The sequence below is a fragment of the Scyliorhinus canicula genome, chromosome 5 (genome assembly GCF_902713615.1).
Source record: "Scyliorhinus canicula chromosome 5, sScyCan1.1, whole genome shotgun sequence".
Taxonomy (NCBI): Eukaryota; Metazoa; Chordata; class Chondrichthyes; order Carcharhiniformes; family Scyliorhinidae; genus Scyliorhinus; species Scyliorhinus canicula.
Genome location: NC_052150.1, coordinates 147,756,923 through 147,784,248, shown reverse-complemented (window position 1 = coordinate 147,784,248; position 27,326 = coordinate 147,756,923). Strand labels below are relative to the sequence as shown.

The 27,326-nt window shown below is 43.6% G+C and overlaps 1 protein-coding gene across 1 annotated transcript in view; it reads right to left on the bottom strand.

Annotated features, from left to right (window-relative positions):
- egfra (epidermal growth factor receptor a (erythroblastic leukemia viral (v-erb-b) oncogene homolog, avian)) overlaps positions 1-27,326 on the bottom strand; it is a 307,739-nt gene that overhangs the window by 8,227 nt on the left and 272,186 nt on the right. Inside the window, exons 18-23 of the mRNA XM_038797793.1 lie at positions 25,925-26,047; positions 23,575-23,673; positions 18,173-18,358; positions 6,610-6,765; positions 5,318-5,393; positions 1,405-1,551 (exon numbers count right to left, since the gene is read on the bottom strand). Of these exons, the coding sequence (XP_038653721.1) occupies positions 1,405-1,551; positions 5,318-5,393; positions 6,610-6,765; positions 18,173-18,358; positions 23,575-23,673; positions 25,925-26,047 (787 nt within the window). The remainder of the gene's footprint in view (positions 1-1,404; positions 1,552-5,317; positions 5,394-6,609; positions 6,766-18,172; positions 18,359-23,574; positions 23,674-25,924; positions 26,048-27,326) is intronic.

The window sequence follows — 27,326 nt, the reverse complement described above, 5'->3', positions numbered from 1 at the left end:
CAGATTGTTCATTTTTTGAGAACCATTGCAGGTAGCCAAATATAAACAAGGACTAAAAACAGGCGGCAGGATTCTCCGTTTCAGAAACTAAGCGTTGACGCCAACTCAGAATCTGGGGACTTTTACGACAGAAAAACTGAAACTGCACCTGAACCGATTCCGCCATCGTAGAGGGGCTGGCACCGGTGCCGTGTGGGCCACACTTGTTTCCAATGAAAAACGGTGCGGGATTTGCCAGGTCCATGATCGACACTCATGAGGCTGACAAGCTGCATTGCATACAAATTGCAATCGCCACACACACTCACCCCAGCCAACAAGATGGCATTGGTTGTGCTGGAGTGCGCCCATACAGCTGATCGGTCACTGGGGCCAGAGGGCACCCAGGGAGGTGCCCTATACGATCCGTGTACAAAGTTCAAAGTGGGCTGTTAGCGGTGTGTGCAGCTGCATGGTTGCCTTGCCGGCTGCGTCAATGGTGTTCCGTGCCCTTCCACCCCGACCCCACAGCCCACCTACTGGCCACCCACTTCTACTCCACCCAGCCCTGGCAGAAGCCCCCTCGGCCAGTGGCACAACTGTCATCACACTATGGCCATGTTGGACACTTTCCGTGCCCCCTCTCCCTCAGCAGCTGCCACGCCAGTTTCACGATTTTTAAAAGCACAAATGAATCACACCGACGGGAACTCAGCCCATTGGAGGCGGAGAACCGCAGAGGCCCCGGAGAATACTGGGTCGGGTCCGCGAATGATATGCAAACGGTGTCTACTGTACATATGCGTTCCAGAATGAATTGACGTTGCTGTCGAGGTGCTGGAGCATTGCGTTTTGGCATCAAATCGGCTCTTGCTTCAATTTCGGCATCAGAACCGATTCTCCGCCCAATTGCCTTTCCCAATTTTGGCATCAGCTAACGGAGAATCCCGCCAGGATGTGTTTCTTTAATATTATTCTTCTCCCCAATTTTCCCAGTTCCTCCTGGATAATTTTTCGCCAAACTCAATTCAAAGCATTAATTCATGTTAGGGCATGGTTTCATTCTTCAGTATCTTACAGAAGTAGCGATTCTTCATGCATGAATTGAGGAATGGGGTGTCAGTAGATTATTTGGCATTGGAATACATAATTTCCGCACAAATTCACCAGATAGCTGCTCAGAACAAGAACCTTGTGGTACTGAGACTAATTATAGTAAACGTAGCGTCACCTCTTGACATCGGTTAATTAATTAAATAGCAGAGAAAATCTGAGAGACCTCTTTGTCTGTCAGGTTTGTTTTCAGAATACATTGTGCATGTACACCATTGCAAAACAAAACTTTCTCAAATGCCATATCTGCCTTCTTCCCACCTCCCAAAAAATAGGTTAGGTATGACCAAAATATTCCTATAATCAACTTACATTTAACCATGATCATGTACACGTCAATTGTACAGATTGGAGGTTGTGGCAGCCGTTCGCCCTTTTCCAAGATGGATGGGATTTCATTGGCAGGAATTCCATCATAAGGCTTAGATCCAAATGTCATTAGTTCCCAAACGGTAACACCTAAAAAAAATAGTAGCTTTATATATGTAGTGCTTAATCACTCTCGGATTTCTCAATAGCGAACAGATCAATTGATTTATTTGTCTTCTCAGCTCAGGGACACTGAAATCAATTGGAGGCCTTTAATCTCCAATACATCCCCATCTTCAGTGAGACAGCCAACCATGGAAGTAACCATTAGTCCTTCAATGATGTTATTAGCATGCCATAGTGATTAAATGAGATACCTACCACTTCCTTTGGTCTTCTTGAAATAGTGGCATCTAGAACCCTACCAGACCATTATGTTCATGCTAATACACTGTCTTGGCAGGACAAGTTCACCAACTCAGAGGTCCTGGAGTTGCTAGTTCAATCAACATCCACCCATTTCTTATCAATGACATGTGCACTGCCTTGGCCATGTTCATCGGATGGATGATGGCAGCATACCCAAAGACCTGGCCACTGGGTCACGCCCTGCTGGGCATCTATAACTCTTCTACCAGGATACCTGAAATTGATATATGAAGATGGTGAATATTGACACTGTCAATTGGGAAACAGTTGCTGATGATTGTCCCCTCTGGATGCTGGCTGTTTTTAAGGGAATCGGGAGAGCTGAGAAGAAACAAGAAGCCCAGCTAGCCGAGAAGAGGGTCAAGGGAAAACAGAGGCCAGCGAATTGAGCGCCTTCTTGGCCCACTGTCTTCCTCGGCAGCAAATCTGTCAGAGATTGCCATGTCAGAATGGGGTCCCTGAGCGACACCAAGTGGAATGAAGAGTTGACCACCATTGCACAAACAATGATCTCATGAGATGGAAAGTTGCCACTCAGTAAGAAACAGCGAATTCGTACATAAAGGCTTTATATACATTCAATTCAGAATTTTCTTCATAAAGCATTTCTTACAGAGCCTGATAATCTGGCAAATGTTTCCATGAAGTAGCCTATTTCACAATGCAATACCATATATGAGCAAAATAATTCTGAAGTCAATCTCACAGAGTTCAACTTTGCTAAAAAAATACTGAGCTAATTTTTATAAATTAGCACTTAGCACAGAATCTTGTTTGAAATTAGAACAAATTGGACAATCATGGGTGGATATCAACACACCAATTAATGACCCACTTGATGAAAGTGGAGCTCCATGCTCAGAAAACCAGCACAAAATATGTAATCCACTGATAATAATGTTCAGTCTCTACTTCAGACTGATGATCTTTGAAAAAGCAGTTGGCAATGAATCAGATTCAGAGTTACATGTGGTTTACGATTTGAAGAATTACTTGACAAAATATTCCTGGTTTGGCTTATCTAATAATGAATGTTTAATTTTGTTAGTGCCAAGAATAAAGAGATTCCTGGCTATTTTTAAGGTCAGGCCATCTCTGACCATGCTGTCTCTCACACCCATACCCTTCCCGCCCAACTCCTTAAGTATTAACCCCGAGGTAAAACTGTCCCTAAGTCACAACTGGATCTCTGAACTTCCAATGGTCTAATGTTTGCCTTCCATTCACTTATGGGGCCACTGACTTAACCCCCCATCACCTGTTTCAATATTCACCACCGTATTTGACTGGTGCTTAGGAACATTTTTACTCCCTTCCATTCTGCTCAATTCCTCTGGTGCAGCCTTTGTAGTGTAAACATATATCGCTAGTTTTCACTTTTCATAACCTCAGGACATCTCAATCCACTACTATTTGAAATCCAGGAAATGCAACAGCCAAAATCCATCAGCAATGTGATTAATAATCAGATAATCTGCTGTAAGGGGCAGCAAGTTCTGTTGTCTGGATGGCTAATGTGTGGTTCAGAGTAATGTCAACAGCATGGGTTCTTTTCCTGTTCTGGCTGAGGCAGACTGGGGACTGTCATAATATACACCAGTATATCATGGTGCAGACACACATTGATGGACACACACAGGGACGAATCAACATGTACAAACACCGCAGCCAATCACCAGTTAGAATACATACACTATAAAGGCAGAGGGCACCATGGTTCCCGCTCATTCTAGGTGCTGCCTCTCAGTGTAACAGGAACTCATCCAGCCCAGCACAGACTCACACCACGTGCTGAGCAAATCAACTGGTTCGGACAAGGCTTAGGTCTCTAGTTTAAGTTAGCATCATTTAGACCCACAGTCATCGTGTGTTAGTTAGTAAGAAGTTAGTTGATAAAATTGAGTTGAACCTTCATCAGTGTTGGAAGTGTCTGTTCATCTCTCAAGTCTACACTAGCCAACACTTCAGGGACTTTCCTCCTCATCCTACCTGGTAATAAGTGAAAGTCATTGGCAAACTGCCACTGAAAAAAAATCAGGCACATAAACATCTCAGGATGAAACATCAGCAGTCAAAGAGCCAAGGACCTGACTTCAGGCAAAGCACACATCATCATTATCAACTGTTATAACAATGATGACTGAGGAAGGATTGGCTTGCCAGGACATTGGGAGAAGACCAGGAGAACTCTGTTGCTCTCATGGAATTTTTTACCATAGGGCACATATAGGATATTGGTTTGCTTGATAATCTAAAAGGATATCTCAGTATGCACTGTGATATCAGCATAGATTTTGTATTCACTTGAGTAGGGTTTTAATCGACAAATTTTGACTTCTAGCCAAGTGCCGTCACTGAGGCAAGATTTGAACCTTGTCAAAGAACAAAGGACAGTACAACACAGGAACAGACCCTTCGGCCCTCCAAGCCTGTACCGGTCATGATACCAACCTTTGCCAAAACCCTCAGCATTTCCTTGTGCCATAACTCTCTTTCCCCTTCCTATCCATGTGTTTGTCAAGATGCCTTTTGAACGCCGTTAATGGATCTGCTTCCACAAGCTCCCCTGGCAATGCGTTCCAGGCACTCACCACCCTCTGCGTAAAAAATCTGCCTCGCACATCTCCTCTAAACTTTGCCCCAAGGACCTTAAACCTATGCCCCCTGGTGACTGACCCCTCCACCCTGGGAAAGAGCGCCTGTCCATCCACTCTATCCATGCTCCACATAATCTTGTAGACCTCTATTAGGTCACTCCTCAACCTCTGTGTTTCTAATGAAAACAGTCCAAGTCTATTCAGCCTCTCCACACAGTTAACACCCTTCAGGCAAGGCAACATCCTGGTAAACCTTCTCCGCACCCTCTTCAAAGCCTCCACATCCTTCTGGTGGTGTGGCGACCAGAACTGTGCGCAATATTCCAAGTATGGCCTTACCAAGTTTCTATACAACTATAGCATGACTTGTCAGTTTTTATACGCGATGCCCCTTCCAGTGAAGACAAGCATTCCGTATGCTTTCTTGACTACTTTGTCCACTTGTGCCGCCACTTTCAAAGATCTGTTAATGTGCACACCCATATCTCTCTGACTTTCTACATTCCTAAGAGTTTTACCATTTACGGTATATGTCCCCTCTATGTTAGACCTACCAAAATTACTTTACATTTGTCCAGATTAAAGTCCATTTGCCATTTCTCTGCCCAAATCTCCAACCTATCTACGCCCTGCTGTATCTTCATATAATCCTCAACACTATCTGCCACTCCATCAACCTCATCCGCGAACTTACCAATCAGACCGGCTACATTTTCCTCCAAATCGCTTATGTACACTACAAACAACAGAGGCCCAAGCACAGATCCCTGTGGAAGCTCTGCCCTGTTGAGGGTCATAAGTTTCAAAGTCAAGAACACTACCACTGAGCCAATGTTGAGAGGCAATGGTACATTTCCACATTTTAAAAAGTCAAAACTACGATGACTTACCATAACTCCAGATGTCACTCTGATGGGTAAATGTTCTTTGAAGGATCGATTCCAGTGCCATCCATTTGATGGGCAACTGCAGAAAAGTTAAAGATAATTTTTATTTTGATAATTAACAGCAACAATTAAATCATTGACCCCCAGATCCAATCATTAAAGGAATTCATTGGTAGATAGAAACTATCTCCACCAGTGAGAGAGTTCAGAATTAGGGGGCACAACTTTAAAGTTAGACATAGGCCATTCAGAGGTGAACTCAGGAAGCATTTCTTCAGAGAAAGGGTAATGCAAAGCTCTCCCCTGTAAAGGTTAAGCCTATCAAAAATTTAAAAATGGATGGATTTTTGATATTGAGGAATGTGGAACCAAGACTCATAAATAAAGTTGAGATACAGATCAGCCAGGATGTAAAGGAAGGGAAGTAGGTCTGGAGGGGCTAAAGACCTAATCCTGTTCCTAAAAAGTATTTGTAACTTATCGATAGATTTAAAGAGCATTATGCAAGTGTCAAATTTGTTTAATATGGACACGTGAAGTGGTTGTAAGGAGTAGCATAGATTGAAATTCCAGAATGCTAAACTGCTGACCTTCTTGGCTCCCCACACCCCACTCTCCTTTAAATTGTTGATCTTATTAATTTTCAATTCAGTTAAAATGACCTAAGTAAAAGCCATCTTGCTTCCAGAGAAGTGATGACATCAGGGTAACCAGCTCACTAATTACAGAGCATCTTACAGAACTGACTTCATATTAGTTAATATAACTATTAACTCGAGATAGTTCAGGGTGAATATTCCACATGATACAACTGTGCTTGTTTATTCAGCGTCAATGCAGTTTTATGCTTCTAGAAGATGAGTCGTAACCTCCTTTGCATTGCGTTTAAGTATTAAAAATACAACACAGACAAACCACCATGCAATTAATTGTACTTGACGTTAATAGTTTGATTTATTCAACGGATTCTGACATGAGACTTCTTTTATTGGTGTTGTGTCAAAATTCACCTATTTTTACATTTTCAGCTTTGTGCACACCCTGGCTGCGACTAGTGCTCTGCTACACTGATCTGCTCGCTGCCATTTTCATGCAGCAAGATTACCCATTCAATTACAAGAGTTTCTGGGACAGATGGTCAACAGACACTTCTTATTTCTAAGTGAATCCACTACCTATGTTAAGTTACTGTAGTGTCTAATTACAGTGGAACACACAATATCACTAACTATTAATAATTAATCATGGCACCTGTGCTCCATTCTAGCCTGTTATTCAGAGATATCAGATCTTACTTTGCCACCATCTTCATGGTATTCTTTTTCATCCACATCCAGGAGCCTGGCAAGTCCAAAGTCAGTAATTTTTATGTGATGCGGCGTCTTTACCAGAACATTCCGTGCTGCCAAGTCACGATGTACCAACCGCCGCTCTTCCAAATAGCTCATTCCCTGTAAAAAGAAATAAATGTTGTGCTGTAAAATTTTAGAAATCAACTTTGGAGTTGTTGCCACTAAATTCCTAAACCAGGAAATATGAAAGAACCCTATAATTCCCCTTACTCAGCCCATATTGTCTTCAAATCTACAAAACCTCTGCAGGCAAAATGAGCAGAGAGAGGTAACATGATTGCAGCTTTATACCAATAATGCTACTGGACAGGCCTTAAACAAACACTGCTTTGTGACTGCTAATGGCTCTTCCTTCGAACGTCCCTTTGCTCTCTCCCACCAAAAAGGGGAATTAGTGCCTTCCCACAGCAAGGAGGCTGAGAGCGCAAACTCAACAAGAGTAAGAGAATTGAACCTGCATTCCTTTACTCCATGGCACTGAATATGGATCAAACAATCCACTGTCATGTCCCAATAAAACATTTCTTTCTTATTTTCTTAAAAGTTACAATTTAAAGATTAATTTAATAGATGCTTTTCTGATCCCACGGGCCTGATTTTCCTTTGTTCAATGTCTTTCTTTGTACCATTGCTATCTGAAAGCCTGGCACCATGGCAATGTGAATACATGGGCCTTGTATCCAGGCATAAAGCTGATTGGCTATTCATTAGACCAGACCTCCCACTCTATTCATGAATTTAAATGGACAGTTAAAGCATAACCGTTTACAACCTGACATTCTTGACACTTTCTCGGACTTTGAAGGCTAAACGTTTATCCGCTGTTGAAACACAGGCTTTTGCAACTGTTTCGAAGGGTAATTGGTACATTGGCGGCACGATGACACAGTGGTTATCACTTCTGCCTCACAACTCCAAGGAACCGGGTTCCATTCTGGTCTTGGGTGAATGTCCGTATAGAGTTTGCACTTTCTCCCTGTGTCTGCGTGGATTTCCTCCGGATGCTCCGGTTTCCTCCCGCAGTCCAAAGATATGCAGGTTAGGTGGGATTACTGCATTACGGAGATAGGGTGGAGGCATAGCCTTAAGCTCAAGTAGGCCGCTCTTTCCAAAGGCTCGATGGGTCAAATGGCCTCCTTCTGCACTGTAGGGATTTTATTCTATTAAATGTCTTGCACCTTATAACCATCTAACAATCTTATAAACCTCACAATTGTACTTTTATAATTAAAACTAAAACAAACTGACTGCAATAAAATTCACATTCTCACTCGCAACAGTAATGCCTGTCGTGATGTCATTTTCAAATTAACCTTTGTAATTAACCTTATTCTGGATACCATAAAATCAGTTAACAGCAATACTGTATAAATTATTAGTGTATTGTAGATGCTACCCACACTTGCTTGCTGCTCGATTTGCCTTGAGGGAAAGGGTAATTAGCTTGGGCACCCGAAGCTGATGAGGGCAGCAAGGTTGAACACAAGATCATAGCTGATTTAGGGGAGTTACAGTTTAGATTTGAAGTGGAAAATTTATACCAACAAAGGGAATACTTGTAGAGGTAGTGCATTGGCAAGCGCAAGGAAATATTTCTTGCTCTCCCAAAAATAGGCAAAATATTTGTTCCCCACTAGCAGAGAACTGCAAAATGTTTGCAGTCAAGTTAGTAGCATTATTGCAACAGCATTTCTTTAAATACGGGATTTCTAATTATTTCTTTACCAAATACTCGAACACAATCAACATTACCACTCTGAAAATACTACATATAGCTGTCCATGTGTAAAAACAGGCCTAGGAATATGAAGAGTGTAGCCTTGTGATTTGACACAGAATACAAAAGTCGAACTGGGAATTGTTTTCTCCAGAGTTCAAAAGGCAGGTTTACTTGAAAAATGAAATGAAATGAAAATTGCTTATTGTCACGAGTAGGCTTCAAATGAAGTTACTGTGAAAAGCCCCTAGTCGCCACATTCCGGCGCCTTTCAGGGAGGCTGGTACATCTGATAGGCTCAATATTATTTGAGGATTAAACACTTTATTTCCAAGAAATCTGCTTGTTAACATTTTAGCATCTATCATTGAAGAAAACAGTATCCTAACTACCGATCTTGCTCCATCAGCAAGCTCTTGAGAAGGATTTAAGCTTAAGGGCAACATATTAACTGATCTTTCCTGGAGTTAGACTGTTCTTAAAAATATTGTTCGTTGCATGTGGGCCGGCATTTATTGCCCATTCATAATTGTTCTTGAAAATTCCTGAGCTGCCTTCTTGAACCCATGAAGCCCATGTGTTACAGGAAAACCCACAGTGTTGTAGGGAGGGACATCTAGGATTTTGACCCAGCGACACTGAAGGAACATCGATATAGTTCCAAGTCATGTTGGCATGTGACTTGGAGGGGAACTTGCAGTTGATGGTGTTCCCATCCATCTGCTGCCCTCGTCATTCTAGGTGGTAGTGTAGTGCACGTGAATTTGGAAGGTGCTGCTGAAGAGGTCTTGGTGAGTTCCTGAAGAGGTACAGTGCAGAAACACTGGAGCGTATAAACTTAACATTTTCTTCATCTATGGAGTCAATGATGTATTCTTGTAATTCACCTGACAGCTTTTCAAAAAACTCTTCACACAAATCTAGCAAAACCTCCTTTTACTTGAATAGTTTTTGAATAATAAGTGTCAGATAATTGGCCCGGCTCTTTTGCCACACTTAGTGAATTCCATCATCACATTTACTGCTCCATGCCATCCACTCCCATGCCATCTCCATCCTATTTCTTCCATTTCACACATGGCACCCTCACCCTGTTCTTCCCACTCTCATCCCTCCCAACAATCCCACCCCATCCTTCACGGAAACAATCTCTCCAGCCAGGATAACTTTGTTGTTATGTTTCTTTTACCTTCTGCTATTTTTGATCTTCACTACCCTCTTATCCTGCTTCCACCACTACTACCAACCATTGGAAGGTGCAGCTGTGCTAAGCACTTCGGTCCAACGTGCGTTCCACATGTCTCCACATGTGTCAGGCACCACCCACCAAATAAATCAACCAACAGAGGTGTCCCTTAAACTGACCAATTAAAACAATCTGGGCAGACATTGTTATAAGGTTTTGGAAAAGTACATCTCAACGAACAATTTGCTTTTGTTCCACCATCACATTTTCGATTACAAAGCATAATTTAATTTCACTTTTACTAATGAAGTGTACTCTTCAATTAATAATGTATATCATATTATGAACCAAATAAAGAACTGGCAGGATAGTTAAACAACATTATTATCAACAGCACAGGTGAGATGAAAAAAAAAAAGAAAATCGCTTATTGTCACGAGTAGGCTTCAATGAAGTTACTGTGAAAAGCCCCTAGTCGCCACATTCCGGCACCTGTTCGGGGAGGCTGTTACGAGAATAGAACCGTGCTGCTGGCCTGCCTTGGTCTACTTTCAAAGCCAGCGATTTAGCTCAGTGTGCTAAACCAGCCCCTTCAAATGAAGTTACTGTGAAAAGCCCCTAGTCGCCACATTCCGGCGCCTGTTTGGGAAGGTTGTTACGGGAATCGAACCGTGCTGCTGGCTTACCTTGGTCTGCTTTCAAAGCCAGCGATTTAGCTCAGTGAGCTAAACAGCCCCTTAGGGCTGAGATATCGTTGAAATGAATCTTTGCTGGAATTGAAATGACCTGAACTGAATGTAGATTTACATTGGCTGCACACTTGTAGTGCATAGATTACCTCCATTTTCAAGCAATCTGGTGCACTTAAATACATGGAGTAGCTTAAAATCTATTCCTGTTGAAGCTCAAAGATCACTGCAGGCTGCCGAAAACCTCCTTTCCTCCCAATTATAGCTTGAAATTTTATTTTAGACTTCTCTTTGGATCTTTTTAGACACAGTGTGGGATGACATTCTGCAGTCAGAATGGGCCCATCCTAAACTTGGTTTCTTTATCCTTTTTGATGCTCAGGCTGAACATATGTGCAATATTTCCACTATGCTACACAAATACATGGCCATGCATCAGCCTAACAGATATTGCGCAGGCCTTCTTCTGTGATAAACAATGTGCATACATGGCCACGCAAAAACATTTAAGGGATTGCACACTGAACCAAAACGGGGCACGAATCACAACTAAATTTTAAAGCATACAGTGCTCATGTGGAATGCAATTTGAAAACTAATTGCAAAATGATTGCAAAGTGCCAATATGTGTCTCCTATGAAGCTATGAATGAAAGGCGTTTTGCATGTTGTTAGTAGGAAAGTCTGTCACATGCTACAATACCCCTTAATCACAGTTTTGGGCCGATTTACCTCTGTTTTGCTCCGAAACAGCTTCTGTAAAACAGATGCAAGCCAGCAGTAAACAGGAACTAATCTTTTGCTCCCATTTTGCTTTTCAATAGCACAGACCATAAACTTCCTCTGTGGCATTTCTGATGTCTATGCCTGAAGAGAACACAGCAGTGTAATTTTCATCCAAGAGAATAATAGAGAACTTTGCATTCAATGTCTTCTTTTACAGCACCCACAGTTGTACAGAGGCAAACTGTTCAGAGAAAAACCGAGCACTGCTGAATTCAGAGTTCTTCAACTCAACACCTTGTTTGATTTGATTTGATTCATTGTCACATGTACCGAAGTACAGTAAAAAGTATTTTTCTGCTGATGAGGGAACGTACACAGTATATACATAGTAGACAAAAGAATAATCAACAGAGAACATTGACAAATGGTACATCGACAAACAGTGATTGGTTACAGTGCGGAACAAGGGGGCAAACAAAGCAAATACATGAGCAAGAGCAGCAGAGGGCATCGTGAATAGTGCTCTTGCAGGGAACAGATCAGTCCGAGGGGGAGTCATTGAGGAGTCTTGTAGCTGTGGGGAATAAGCTGTTCCTATGTCTGGATGTGCAAATCTTTTGACTTCTGTACCTTCTGCCTGATGGACAGGTCAGGAAGAAGGCAATGTCTGGGTGGGATGGGTTTCTGATAATACCGTCTGCCTTCCTGAGGCAGCGGGAGGCATATACAGAATCAATGTGGGGGTGGCCAGCTTGTGTGATGCGTTGGGCTGAGTTCACCACACTCTGCAGTTTCTTGCGATCTTGGACCAAGCAGTTGCCATACCAGGCTGTGATGCAGCTGGATAGGATGCTCTCTATCGCACATCTGTAGAAGTTTGTGAAAGTCGATGCAGACATGCCAAATTTCTTTAGCTCCCGTAGGAAGTAGAGACGTTGTTGGGCTTTCTTGACTGTTGCATCAACGTAAGTGGACCAGGACAGACTGTTGGTGATGGTGACCCACAGGAACTTAAAGCAATTGACCATCTCCACTTTGGAGGCATTGATGCAGAAGAGAGTATGTGTCGTGCTACGCTTCCCGACGTCGATGATCAGTTCCTTGGTGTATCCAACATGTAGATAGAGTTTGTTTTCGGTACACCATGCAACCAAGTGATTTATCTCCCTCCTGTAGTCTGATTCATCGTTGTTTGAGATATGGCCCACCGCAATCGTGTACCATGCCATTAAGAATAAAAATAAGAAAGCTTTGCATTCAAACCAGTGGTACTAGTAGTCTGTTACCGTTTGCTCAAGGAGTCCAGGTTGCTGTGGGAACATGCCTTTCTATGCATGCTAAACCTGGAGCTATGAACAGTGATGGTAGAGAATCCAACTTTCTTTCCATTACATGGTTGACTAGGAATCTCTCCCGCTCTTGCCTCCCACCAGTGGGTGTGTTTTGGAAGAATTTTCAGGTTGGTAGTCAACTGTTTGGCTGTGTTATGAACACATCTTTTAAAAAAAATCATTGACAGGATGTGGGCTTCGCTGACTCGACCAGCAGTTATTGCCCATTCCTAATTACCCTTGAGAAATTCCTTCTGTGGCCTTATTCCTGGGCGTGAGACTCAAACTTGGAGCTTCTGGCTCAGAGTCAGGGATGCTAACCACTGTACCACAAGGCCTCCCTATTCAAACTAGTACTTCTCTTTGTGAAGACATTCCAATTCATTCCACAGTGGGAGAGAAACCCCAGCTAGTAAACCTGTCTGAACTCTCCATAGTACAGCAGCCAAGTCCTCACTTAGAGCCTCAATCCACAACATTATCTAAACACATACTACATGCCTTAAACACTCTGTATGATATCAGTCTATGAAATTCCATATCCAGCCCTTTGGCTGAACCTGAAGAGTAACTATCCAAAAGCTCATGCTTAACAGAAACTTAAATGAAAAATGGCAAAGTTTAAAGAATAAATAAGGAATATTTTAAGTGCAAAATACTTGAACAAAGTAATACAGGATTCACTTAGAGATAATGGAGCGGATTATCTGTCCACCACGCCGAATTGGGCGTCAGCCAAAATTCGAGGTTGGCGCCGGGCGCCCAACAGAGTGCCATGCTCTGGTGCCTCGATGGCCTTGTGAATGCATTCCATGCCCTGCACCGTGCGTGGTCATGCAAAACGTACAGTAACACTTGTTAACATATCATTAACAGGCCCGACCTGGTACTCTCCTGCCTCCCGCAATGCTCTGCCCCCACCAGGTGGAAAGGACACCATTGCGGTTCACTTGTATTTCAAAACAGCGACTGGACGCCATGGCTGCTGATGGAGAGAGGAGATAAGGAAAGTTTTCAAAGATGTAACGGTGGACTTAAAGTTGTGCTTCTGGCTGGAGGGTGTCGGCCAGGATCAGGGGAGTAGTGGGGAGTGACCAGGAGACGGGCCGCAGGTCCGGGCACAGACCGCCATTGCCTCAGCCTGCAAGGGAGCCATCTGGCTGTGCACTCTGCTGACTGCCCACTGTGCCCTGTAAATGTGCAAAGTGCCACTGGCCGTATGCGTGCCCCCCACCCTGGCACACTGCCCCTTCCAGAGTGGATGACCCATTAGTAACACCATCAGTTATCCCATCCCACACCTGCCCACAGCGACCCAGCTCCCATCCATCCACCCCCCAGTAAGGTAGGTACAGCCTGTGCATTGCAAAGAGGACCCATGGCACACTGCAGCTACTTCCCAACAGGTGCCCACATCCCTCGCCCAGGATCATCCGTTAGTATCTGCCCGCACTCATGCCACCAAGCATGGAGAAAGTCAGTGACACATGGTGCCCCCGCCACCCCACAACCTGGTGCCACCCTGCTGGCAGGGCAGCACACAGTCTGCCCACCCAAGAAGGACACCCTCAGTAGACTGCACAGGAGGGCACAGGACAAGGGCCACAGAGCATTGCGCTGGCATGGTTAGCGCAGGCCTCTGGTACCCCGCCGGCAGAAATGGGTGAAATGCCAGACACCGACAGGGCCAGGGGCATGCTGTCAACGGCAGAGTGTCAGGGGGAATAGCCAGGGGTGGGGATGGGGAGGGGGAGAGGAGAGATATGCAGGGGCAGGGCGGCAGTGCAGGCAAGGGCCAGGGCGTAGCCCCTTGGACCTGGATGGATATGGGATTACATACCATGCTAACATGTCTGCCCTTTATCCCTGCAGACAATGGATTTTGGAATTCATCCATGGATGGTTGGCATTTGCCTGGCCGCGGCGGCCCTTGCAGACACAATGAGATGCACAACCAGGAGTTGCTTGGGGAGGACCCTTCAGAACAAGAGCCTGCCCCAGAGGATCAGGGGCCAGCCAGTGAGGCTGGAGAGTCAGCCGCCCAACAGGCCAAGGACGAGGGGGGAAGGAGGTGCTGCATCAGGCCTTGTGTATATCAGCATCGACTGTCCGAGGATCTGCTGGACCGGGCGTGTTGCCGCTGACTTCAGCTGAGCAAGGAGACTGTGTGACATCCCTGCCGGATGATGGCGCACCTGGAATCGTGGGGGCATTGGCTCCCCATGGCCATCAAGGCGACGGTGGCGCTGAACCTCTTTGCCGCAGGGTCCTTAGTGGGGACCTGTCTGGAATCTCTCAGACGTCCACTCACAGGTGCTTCCACAGATGTCACAGATGCACTATATGCCCAGGCGGCACGATATGTCAACTTTAGTCTGGAATGAGCCCACCAGGTTGCCTGAGCAGAGGGGTTCGCTGCCATCGCAGGCATTCTCTAAGTCCAAGGGGTGACTGCCCCTGTATGAGCACTGGCGCTTGAGGCGGTGCCATTCATCTACCAGAAGGGCTTGCACTCAATAAATGTGCAGCTGGTGTGTGATCACTGGCTGCATATTATGTGTGACCAGTATGCAGGCACTGTGCACATCGCTTTTGTCCTGGCACACTCATCGGCACCTGACACCTTCGAGGCACACCCACAGGTGAAAGGTTGGCTCTTGGGCTACAGAGGTGACCTGCTGCAGTCGTGGCTGATGACTCCTATCCGGAGGTCCCAGACTGAAGGGGAGAACCGCTATATTGATGCCCATGGAGCCACCAGGGCCATCATCAAGCAGTGCATTGGCGCCCTCAAGGTTCAGTTCAGGTGCCTGGACCGCTCTGGTGGACCCTCTGGTATAGTCCAAGAGGGTCTCACACATCGCGGTGGCCTGCAGTGCCCTCGACACCATCGCGCATTAGAAGGGCGACATGCTGAAGGAGGAGGAAGAACAGCAGGCCTAGTCAGATGAGGAGGATATGGAGGAGGACCAGAATGGGCAGGAAATGAGGTCCGGGCAGGTACAGGAAGCCATACAACTGTGCACCTGGGCTGCTGCGCATGTGACAATCTGATTGCCTCAAGATTCGCCTCACCAGTCCCCCCAACCCTCGCCCCAAATAGTCCGCAGCCGCCACGCGAGGTTGACGAAACCTGAGACCACAAGTGATCCACGCCGTCGGGAAGTCGGCCCATTGAGGGCGAAGCATGGGGGGAGGGCCTCAGGTGACATCATGAGGCCGTCCCAACGGCGTGCGGCATACTCAGCAATGACGCGATTTTGGAGGAGGCGGAGCGTCCGAAAAACAACGTCGCTCCCAATTCGGCGACCAAACGGATTCTCCGGCCAATCGGCAAATGCGATTTCGGCATTGGCAATCAGAGTCCAGCCCTTCAACTCTCAAATGGAGAATCCAACCCAAATTCTTATCAGCCATACCATTTTAAATGTCAAAAAAATCTTTTGTTAGAAAAACCTTTTCAACTGCATGTTAACAAATTTCAAAACCTACACATAGTTTATCCCTCAGGCAGTAAGAGATTACTAAATGACCATCTTCAAGTAGTTTAAAAAAGCTAAGATAGAGTAGCTGAACTATCAATGTTCACACACGATAGGCCTTGAGGGAAGCAGTTACCATTCAAGCAAAGAATATTTGATTCCAATTAAATTATTCTGATTTCGCAGGTCTGTTCAGCGATTTTATAGCAATCTGTGTCCCAAGAAATATGTTAACGGAATAGTTTATTACATACCATGGCTTTTAACAGCTGAGGTTGGTTCATACTGTAACACTGCAGATATCAACAGTCATGCTAAAACAAGAAAAATCTGGAAACACTCAGCAGGTCTGTCAGCATTAGTGGAGAGAATAAATAAGCTCTTTTAGATTACTAACGTCTGCAGTTTTTTTGTTTTACATGATAAAAGTTGTTACATGCGGATATACCTTTGCTGTAGGACTGGTAAAATAACTGGATGATAAGATTGTTATCTGCCTCGAAGCTCGTGTGTAAACAATCTGTAGACACAGAGCTAGAAATTCAGAGAGTGAACCGTAACACATTAACACCATTGGTTTGAGTGGTTGAGATTTTGGTGCTATAGATGCTATTTTATGTCACACATGCATAATTCTGACATGGGGCAGGCCTGATGCCAATCTGGTAAAGGCCAAACAACTGGCACACTTTACCCTTGGTTAAACGCAAACATGTGACCATTAATAAGGAGTTTAATACCTGCTTCTGCTCCCTCTTGGAACTTTAGTTTACCCCTGGGAAAACCAGCCATTGAGCAGAACAGAGTGGAAAAAACTGTTAGTGATCATCATAATCATCGCTTCTCCCCGTTCCAAGGTCTCTGACCTCATTGTCGACCCCAATCTCCTGGCTACACAATCCCCCATCCAGTTGCATTCTGCGGCCCTTTAACAACACTGCAGACGTCAGTGGTGTTCTTTCCCAACCTAACCGAGGCTCAGCCAGCAATATTTCAGACCACTCTGATCTTATCCATTCATTCATCTGAGCGTGGTTACACAACCCTGGGAGGGCTCCCATTGCTAATAATGAGGTCTGAAGGCTAGGCTTCCTGGACCTTCCCATTTGAGTACATGTTGTTAGCACTCTGCTGACATCGGGGAGACGGCAGGGCTGGCAGAGCCAGATGACGCAATGGCAGCTGGTTTGAGCCCCAGCTGCCACTCCTTCCCAAAGTGAACCACAGGGCTCTATGGGCACCCAGCGGTCGGAGAGGCCGCTGGGGGCCAACCCGGACCCGTCCCTTGGAGTGGGGGTGGTGGCCACCAGCTCCCTTGAGTTCTATCCCTCTGATGAGACCACATCTTGCAGTCAGCACATAGGACAGGGTGGCACGGCTGTGCATGTGCCGCCGACAAGTTTTCCCGGGATTCTAGTTCCTTCTCACAGTGTATGGACTTGTATTTATTCGCATTTGAAAGAAATATTGCCCAACCACAAAGCCAACTTATTCTTGAACAATTTCTGAATCTTGACAGTGGCATTAACTGTAAAGATCTCTGCTCAAAACTATAGACATAACTGTACAACCATTATTGATCATTCTCCCGACATAGGCACAAAGGTACTTCTCAGCACAGCTAGGTTAGACCGTTAATATATCACAACTAGCATCTTCCGTTAAAATAGTACAAAGAAAAATCACACATGGATTTTCTTACTTGATGCAAAGTTTGTCATGACCTTGGATATCTGCTAAGACATTGACAGAGTTTGACACCATGCACCCCTAAACAAGTTACCATTGTATAATATGGAATAAAAGCTATGCTCATGGATGTTTATTTTCTTCTCAAATCAGCGCACCGAGGCTGCAGTCCATGGCTTTAATTTTGCTGTTAATATTGATATTCATTTGGGCAGCACGGTGGTGCAGTGCTTAGCACTGTTGCCTCAGGGTGCTTAGGATTCGGATTCGACCCTGGCCACAGGTCACTGTCTATGTGGAGGTTGCACATTCTCTAGGAGTCTGTGTGGATCTTACACCCACAAACCAAAGGATGTGCAGGGTAGGTGGATTGGCGACGCTAAATCGCCCTGTAATTAAAAAGAAACATTGATATTCACCTTAATCTGCCTATCATTTCTCAAAAGCTCAAAATTGTGGAACTCCATACTAACCTCTAAGGCCCAAGATATCTGATTGATACAGTATATTCTTCTCACGTGAAGCAGGAGGGAAAATGCATTCGTCTGAGACCTTACCGCACTTTAGACATGTTGATTGAAGGCAGTTAATTCATAAATACTTTAAATTACATGCTGATTTATTGATCACTTAGAGGCAAGGACCACATATTTATGTGTAAACTGAAGAGCTGCTATATAAAACTACCTTTGCTATCTGCACACACCAGTTGAGGAGATATTGGGAACCAATATGCTCTTTGTTTTCCCGTATATAGTCCAAAAGGCAGCCATAGGGCATCAACTGTGTGACGAGTTGTACAGTTGAAGTGAGACAGATCCCCAGTAGTCGGCAAACATGAGGATGGTCGACACTGGCCATCACATATGCTTCCTGCAAATAAAAACAAACAGAAAACAATAAAATGATCTTCCGACACACCTTGAATTAGATAACCAAAGCTAAGCTGTTAAAAACGGGAATATAACTGTACAAGGCTTCTACAATGGTTCAGAGGGACAATGGTGTATGCAAGATTCCAATTTAATGCTTAAAACCTTGAATTCCCATCTCCATGCTGCTCCTTGGTGACATCATTCAGGAACAAGACAGGTCCAACATGAACACGGACCACACCCTCTCATCCCTCTCAACCGCTTCACTGTCGCTAAATTTTCAGAGCACTTATCTGACACCCAGCACTGGGGGAGCAGAGATACTACCAATAATGGTAAGACCGAAGCCATTGTCTGGTCCTGAGCTACCAATTCAATTCCTCCCCCTGATATCTGGCTGAAGCTGAACCAGACTGTCTGTAATTTTAAACTCAGACTTTCCTGGAGGCAGAAGGATTCTAGAATCATTTAAAAATGACACGTGATGCAGGATCGTATGCAGAACAATACTTTTCACTGTACCTCGGTACACGTGACAATAAAACAAATCCAGGAATCCATTCTCAGGGCCCTACATTTACATTGTCATGGGATGTAGGCTTGCACCTTGAATTCCATTGTAGGGTTGGAATCTCCTGGCCGCGCTACAATTTTCATGGAGCTGGGCGAGCTTCGACATGGCTTACAGTTCACAGATCTCAGAGGAGGTATGACCCATAGTCTAGTTTTGGGAATCTTTTGAAAGCGAAGTTCAAAAGATCTTGCCTATGCCTCCATGCCACTCAATGTCAACTCTATGGACTCTTAAAACTCCCATGAACTCCTGTTCTCCCTTCCGCCCCCAATATCCTTATAGCCTCCATGCCAACTCAGCCCTTTATTTACACACTACATATTACGTGCAAAACTAATGAACCCGACTGTGTGAAATTGCTTAGAACAAAGGTCATGCATAATTCTTGGATATAAAAACTGGTGTTCTTACAGCCCTATAAAAGTGCCAAACATAAAGACGAGAAAATTTGAGCACTTCGTACCTCTTAACCATTTGCAAATAAACAGTGAGACATTGACAGCGTGATCACAGAAAATATAAATACGGACTACATAAAGGTGTCATTCAAGCAAAGTTAAGGGGCGCGATCTTCCGGCCGTGTTCTGCCCAAAAGGCAGCACGGCTCGGATGGTAGATGCTGGGAGTTCCCTCTTCGCCTGCGCTAATATCTCTTCTAGTGACTCGGTACCTTATTTTATTTGGTAGCTCTCCTATGAAGCACCTTAGGGTTTTACCATGTTAAAAGCACTATGTAAATACAAGTTGTTGTTGTTGTTCTTGGGACTGTGGGATGATAGCAATTTTCAGCCACAGTCTCAGCATTTCTAGGCTGAGGAAAAAAAATAATGCGGGATACTTGTTCCTGATCATTGTCCACAAAGACAGCACTGGGTGAGACTATGATACTTGGCCCTTATCATTAATGCTTACATGTGCTTAAGTGAGGAATCAGAGAGCCATCAGTGTTTCTAGGGGCAAACTTTAGCATGGTCATTTAATCATGTTCTGAAATATTTCAAAAGATATTTTTAATGCAACATTTTGTCACAATATGTGTTGAGAAAAGCTTAAATGCTTTAGGTTTTCGAGAAATCGATAGATGTTCTAATCCATGTCAAGCAAATGATGTTTGATTAATGCTCTGCAAAGTTCTTATTGCTACCTTCGATAAATCGTTTGTGTTTTTTAAGAAGCTCTCCTCAAATGCTGCTTTCAAGTCATCGTCCTGTGCTCATATTTGCTTATCCTTCAATCAGAGAACAATGGCCTTGCTGAATTATGCCTGACATTCCTGGGAGCTCTTCTGGGATTTGCTTTATAGTAATTAATTTTTGGACAAGTCACTGGCAGAAATATGAATATTATGAGGAACGTTCTGTCTCTTCATCATGATAATACCATTCTCTGCACAGAAATTAATATTAAAACCTCGATAGGCCTCAGCTCAAGGTGTTTCTGATAAATTGGTCCACTTTTGTGCAATTTTGCAACATTTCCCTCGATCAGAAACAAAATGATGTAATTTATAAAATGTCAGCATTGATCTCAAGCAGTACCATGATTATAATCTCTTGAATAAGGTCACATAGAAACACTGGGCACAATGGCATCTTGTAAGATTTTGAGAAGTCAACAATTTTTTTAGAATCTGTAATATCTATGGATTTTATTCTGTAACCAGTTTAAAATTAAGTGGTTCAGTTTTGATTTGTTGGGCAATTAACAGTCAAGATATTTGGGGAAACAGACATTCTCCCTGTGTCTGCGTGAGTCTCAACCCTACACCCAAAGATGTGCAGGGTAGGTGGATTAGCCATCCTAAATTGCCCCTTAATAAAAACGTGAAAAATAGATGTTTGAGAAGAAACAAAAGTGTTTTATTGGTTTATGACGGAACTCATTTGAGTTGAGTTGAAGCTGTTTTAATGGTCAAAATATGACAAGGCGTTTGTTTTTCAATCAGTTTGAAGGCATGGCTAAAACACTGTGAACTTAGGAGGCAACTTATGTTAAACAAATTATGCATTACTTTAATGAATCTGTACCAGAGAGGAAACTTTATTCTCCAATATTATGATAAGATGTGGTCTTAGCTGTTGATTTTAATAGCTTTAGTGTGGGGCTTGGGTTTAGATATATTGACAAGAGAATTGTGACTATTAATGACTTCTCTGAATCAAGAAGGAAATGAGTATTTGTTTGTGATGGAATGTAAACTTGCGGAGTTTATGACCCATAAAGTAGGAAACGTTGCAAAGGTGGGATGAGACAAGGTGGATTGCATCCTATCGTCAATAGGAGGAATGAATTTGGACCATCTCCAAAAAAGGAAGGAGGAAGGAAGGGAGACTGAGGGATCAAAGTTGGAAAATCGTAATTTTTATTTGCGCCGTGTTACCACAGTTTCTGGACACAGTTCAACACCACTTCAAAGACAGAGACAAAGAAGAGAGACATCGCCTGTGCCGCCTACACCAAAACTTCTGGAACATTGAGAGATGAAAAACTTGTATGTTGACTTCACTGCTTCTTGTTAACTATATATGTCAATCTTGCTCAATAAATCCACTTGATTCATAAATACTAGCTATTTATACCTTGTAGGTCAAGCACAACTGAGGACACTAATGTTAGAACTTAAAAATTCAAACCTAGAGTTTGTTTTTATTAGGAGGGTTTCATACCACAAAACCCTAAACCTTACCAATTGGCGCCCAAAATTGAAAGGCTAAACCCAAATAACTAATAATTATATGGAGTGGAACCTAAATCTAATTAGTCTGGTCAACTTTTTGGATTCAGGGAAGGGAATCTGTAAGAGAAGTGCCAGACATAGATCTGCTGCGTCAGTGAATAAGATGTTATTTAAGATGCAAGACACCGGGAAGTTGTGAGAGTATAAGAGGAAAACTTTAGGGTGCTCCTCCAGAATGATTTCTAAGTGTTGTAGCGTGCGTGAACTGCTGCAAGCTTCCCGGTGCTCTTTGAATATTCTATTTCAATTTCAGTTTTAATTGTTAAGATTGAATTAAAGTAGTAGATGGTGGTGATGCAGCGCTGCTGCCTCTATGCCACTGAGGACCTGGGTTCGATCCCGGCCCAAGGTCACTATCCCTGTGGAGTTTGCACATTCTCCCCATGTCTGCGTGGATCTCACACCCACAATCCAAAGATGTGCCGGGTAGGTGAATTGGCTGCAGAGATGATGTGTGATGGGAAGATTCAATGTGCACATTTAATAAAGAATTTGTGTGGGTTTTCTTTTTTGTGTTATTAGCTTTAATGTTTAATGTTTTTTCCCCCTAAACTGGGGGGGGGGATAGTAATAGGGTTTTGTAATAGTAGTTTCAATACTGAGTTTAAAATCAAATGGGAGTTGTGAGCTGGATTAAAAATATAATTTGAAACAAGGTAAATGTTTGAAATTCCTGAATCTTGGGTATGACTGCTTCCCCTGATCCTGTCTTTCTCCACAATCTGATCTTCCCTCCTCACTGTTACGCTCCAAGTCTCTCACCGTGACCGAGTTTTGCCGTAAACTTACCCCCCCCAACAGCCAGTTAGCCTCTTAATCTTACTGACAGGTAATGGGTTAAAAAAAGAGGTAATTAGACCTTGCTGTTAAATTCTGCAGGATATCTGAATTCCTGGAATTGTTCAATTTCAAAATATATGCCTATTCCCTTTCCATAAATATTAGGTACATAGGATATACATTCACCTTTTCCCGCCCTTTGATTTGAACTGCCAATTCTAATCCAATTATCCTTGCCTATATGAACCTTATTTCTTCTCCTCTTACATAGATACTTATCCAATTCCAATTTATGTCTTCGACAGCCAACTGTGATAAAGTATTCCGAACTGTGATAAGCACCTGAAGGAATTGCTTCTCACCTTGCCTTTCATTCTCCTCGTAACAATCTTGAGGCTATGTCTCCTGTTACTCATTCAATAATTTTGAATAGTAATGCTCTCAAAATGTCCTGTTGCCATTTCTGAATCTACAAACGGTGTATCTAAATGTTGCTGTCTCTGATAATCTGATGCTGCAGGCAGTTCAGAGTGATGGCCTCTCGAGAAAATAGAGAAACTATTCCTGGAACCTACCCCATGGACAGCAGCTAGAAAACTTTTCATACAATTACCTTACAGGAAATCATTGCACAATTCATTGAGCCAAGAAATGTCATTGCAGGAAATAATTCTTGTATGCCTGCCTGTGTGAATGCATGAATAAGCAGAGACATAATTACCTTCAAAAAAACAAAAAAAGGAAATGCAGGATTTATCAGTGATTATCTGCACACTGTGAAGTGCACTTGTATCTGTGTGAACCTGAATCAAAACAACAAATCAGATGCCTTTTTGGTAAAAGTCAAATAGTAAAACTGGTAGGTATAGATAATGCATGAGCACGACCCAAGCACATTACCAAACAGAGCAAAAGCTGAATTTGGGCTCTAGAAAAAACTTTTCTAATGCAATGTGTCACTAGAAGGAAGATCTGTCATTTAATCAGTTTGGGTTAAACTGGCAGCAGTAGAGTTCTATTCATTTTCCCGTTTTACATCCAAGCTGATGAACAAATCCTACTGTTGAAATATAGGGTAACCTGATAGCTTGGATTGAAACAAACAACCACAATATCCACTTACATCAAGGATTTCTTTATTTGCTTTCGGGGAGGTTGCTTCTCTCAATACTTTGATGGCAACGGGGATTTTGACATTTTCCCCCTCCGGATTCCACAGGCCCTGTAGAAGTAATGAGATTTTAAAAGGAAATCGAAAATCTCTTGACTCATTCAAGCATTGTGATTGAATTTTTCAAATATACACTGAACTCAAAATTAAAATGAATTTATTTCTTCTACTGACCACATAGGTTTGGCCAAACCATAAATGGAAGCTTCTGTGGTAAAAGAATTATGAAAATTTCAATAAACCTCAAAGCAGAAAAACATGTTTATTTTGCCGAAGTGATTGGATAAAAAAAACAAGATTAGCAGGCCCTTTAACCTTTTGAAGATTTGTCCTGTTTCTTTAAGTGAAATAAACAATGAAAATGAAGTGGTCAGAAAATATTTCAATATAATCATAGAGTCCCTCCAGTTCAGAAGGAGGCCATTTGGCCCACTGGGTTTGACCAACTCTCTGAAAGAGCACTCTACCCATGTCCACTCCCCCTCCCACCCCACCCTATCCCCGTAACCCTGTAACCTAATCTGCACATCCCTGGACACTAAGAGGCAATTTTATCATAGCCAATCCATCCCAATTCTCCCTTCAGAATGTAGTGGTGAGCTGCCTTCTTTAACCACTGCACTTCTTGAGTTGGGTACCCCACGTGCTGTTAGGTAGGAATTTTAAGTATTATTCTGGATATATCTTCATACCCTTACCCATTGGTGACGTACTGGTATTGTCACTGGACTAGTAATCTAGACAACTAGGGTAATGCTCTGGGGACCCGGACATGAAACCATTGTCAATTGTCGAAAAAACCATCTGGTTCACTAATGTCTTTCTGTGACTTCTGCCATATTTATCTGGTCTGGCCTACATATGACTCCAGACCCACAGCAATGTGGTTTACTCTTAAAATGCCATTCAGTTCGAGGGCAATTAGGAATGGACAACAAATGCTGGCCTTGCCTGTGATGTCCACATTCCATGAAAGAATAAAGAAATATTGTACTCCTCATCTCTCTTCATTCATCTTGCTCTCGTCTCTTCCCCATACTAGTCCTGATCCGAGATCACACTGTTTTTTCACCCGTCTTTTCAGTGCCATATTTTGCTCCTTGTTCCCTCATCATCCTAGTTACCCAAAATTCTGAATATCAAAAGCTCACTCCTTGACGAATACTCATCATAAATGGCTCCCTTTACCCAGGCATTGCTATTTTATCCAAAGCCTCATTCCAAAAGAAAATCACCCTTCCTAATCTCCAAGGTCCATAAATAAGTTTTGCCACTGAATTCTGTGCTCACCTCTCATGAGATTCCCACTTTAAATCCCTATAATCTAGTTTCCATCCTGCCCACAAATGAGGCTTCTCTACTGACAGGTCATTAGTGACAGATACTTTGTGTGATGCAATTTTTTGGAAGTCCAATTAAACAATGTCCAAAACCTCCTCCAACTTGACAAAAATTTTGGACGGATTCTCTGGCCGCTTTGCGGCGTGATTTCCGGCGATGGAGGCTGATCACCATGATTCCACGCCGGTGGGATCTTCGGGTCCTGTTGATGGCTAAAGTGTTTTGAGTGGCTCACCTGTCCTGCCACCGGGGAACCCACTGCGGTGCTTGCCTTTGGCAGAACCAGAAGATGCTGCTGACAGGAGTTGCTGGAAAATTCCACCTTTTGTTGCTACTTTCCTGTCCTGCAGTAAGTCCCATTTTCCACTCCAACCTGCACTGGCCCCCAACCTCCCAAAAAAATAAACTGCAGATCATTGTGCTCATTTACAAATTCTTCCATGTCCTCACCCCACCCTGTAATCTTCTTCTGTTCTATGTTCTAGCTTGTCCCCTACACCCCTCTAACCTTGTCTCTCCTACGTCTCTCCCTTCGCAGTGCTCCTCCTTCATGGTGCAGCTTTGACTTATGCTACTCTCACTAAATGCTTTCACATTATTCACCCATCTCCTCATATTTACCTTTTCAAATGTACTTTCAGTTAATTCAACTCTTCTACCACTGCTCTCCCAGGTGAAATTCTTTGGGATGCTTTATCTTGGTTAAGATTTCATACAAATGCAGGCTGTTGGTGGTCCAATCAGTTTCCTGTCAGCCCATTCCATCATGGTAACTGATAAAAGTAACCTACTGCACACTTTCCCTTTAAAAATGACATATGGTCAATTGCTCTGCATTTCATTTCTAACTACAGTAGAAGTTAATCATGATTTTTGTGTTACATCTGGAAAATGTCACATTTGAATTCTACTGTCAACACAAATTTTCTTTTTGCTGCACTAGTCCTGGCAGATAGCTTACCTTGTACACTGTGCCAAATGCTCCAGAGCCAAGCACTTTAATTTTCTTGAATTCCGTCTCTTTAAGGATCCTTAGATGGGCCTGATTTGGTGCAGCTCCACTGGGTGTCAGAGGCTCAACCAGCTGCGTCAAGAACAAACTCACAGTCAAGAGGGACAACATATATTCACTCCCTCAATATTACAAGTCACATTGTGAATTTGCGATCCTTTTTACTCACCATGGGGAAGAAATTCTCTGACTACTATGAACAATGAGTGGCTTTATAAACTGCTTTTGCACTGCCATCTAGGTTGTGGGAAAGTGAGTTAAAATGGACTGCTCTCTCATGTTTGATTCTGGATAGTGCGTTTGGTATTCATGTTAACTAACTGCACTGGAGCTTGAGATTCCATGAACATACAGACTGTACTTGACATTTTAGTCAGTGTATGTGTGATATCATGACAACACTACTAATACAAACTGTTGCTGTCTCAGCATGTTTACTTGTCCCAGGAAAATCACAGATTGCCTTTGACCCCCTCAAAGTAACCACTTATCACAGATTGCCTTTGACCCCCTTAAACCACCACCCCTCACCCCCCTTTCATGGGCATAAGCCTCCCAAGCCCTGACACTTGGCAGTGCCAACCTGGTACCCAGGCACCTGGCAGTGTCCCTGGTAGCCTGACACTGCTAAGGGGTAGATCTGAGTACGTGTGGGAGTCTGCTTAGGCAGCACTGCCAGGGTGCCATGCTGGCAGTGCCAAGGTGCCATGTGCCAGGGGAGGTGCCAGGGTATTACCCTGCCCTGTCCCCGACCACCCAAACACCCGGGAGAAACGAATAGCCTGCAAGACCCCCCAACGTGCCATTGCCCCTGGTCCACAATTCCACAATTGTGGAAACCAATGCTAAACGGCACCAGGTTGAGGCTTCACAGGCATGGCCGTTGAATCTAAGGCACTGGGTGAATATGCCGTCTGGATATTTAAAAGAGTCTAATGGGCTGGGTGCCACGAGTCAAGTGACTCACGCGCGGTTTCGCCCCCGTTGCGGAGGCCGATTTGGGGCTCTCCCGTGATTCACCCGTTGAGCCTGTCGTGAGAAAATTGCACCCAAGGTGTAGATTTAAGTGAGTTTCATTTAATGTTTATGTATAAGAAAGGGTAAAATGCTGGTTAAATTCATGTTAAACAAAAGTGATGCACATTCTGGTTTCATTTCAGGCTGTGTTTGTATTGTACTTCGAGCGTTTATGAAACAATGTCAATGGATTCATCCACGATGAGTCATAGTGCATTTTCTTTAGTTTGCGGAAGACCAGAAATTGAGCATTTAATGCCTCCCTTGCGTAATATCCTCCTCAAATGTAACTACCAATAGACATTTGTCACCAAGCTCTGCCTACTCCACGATG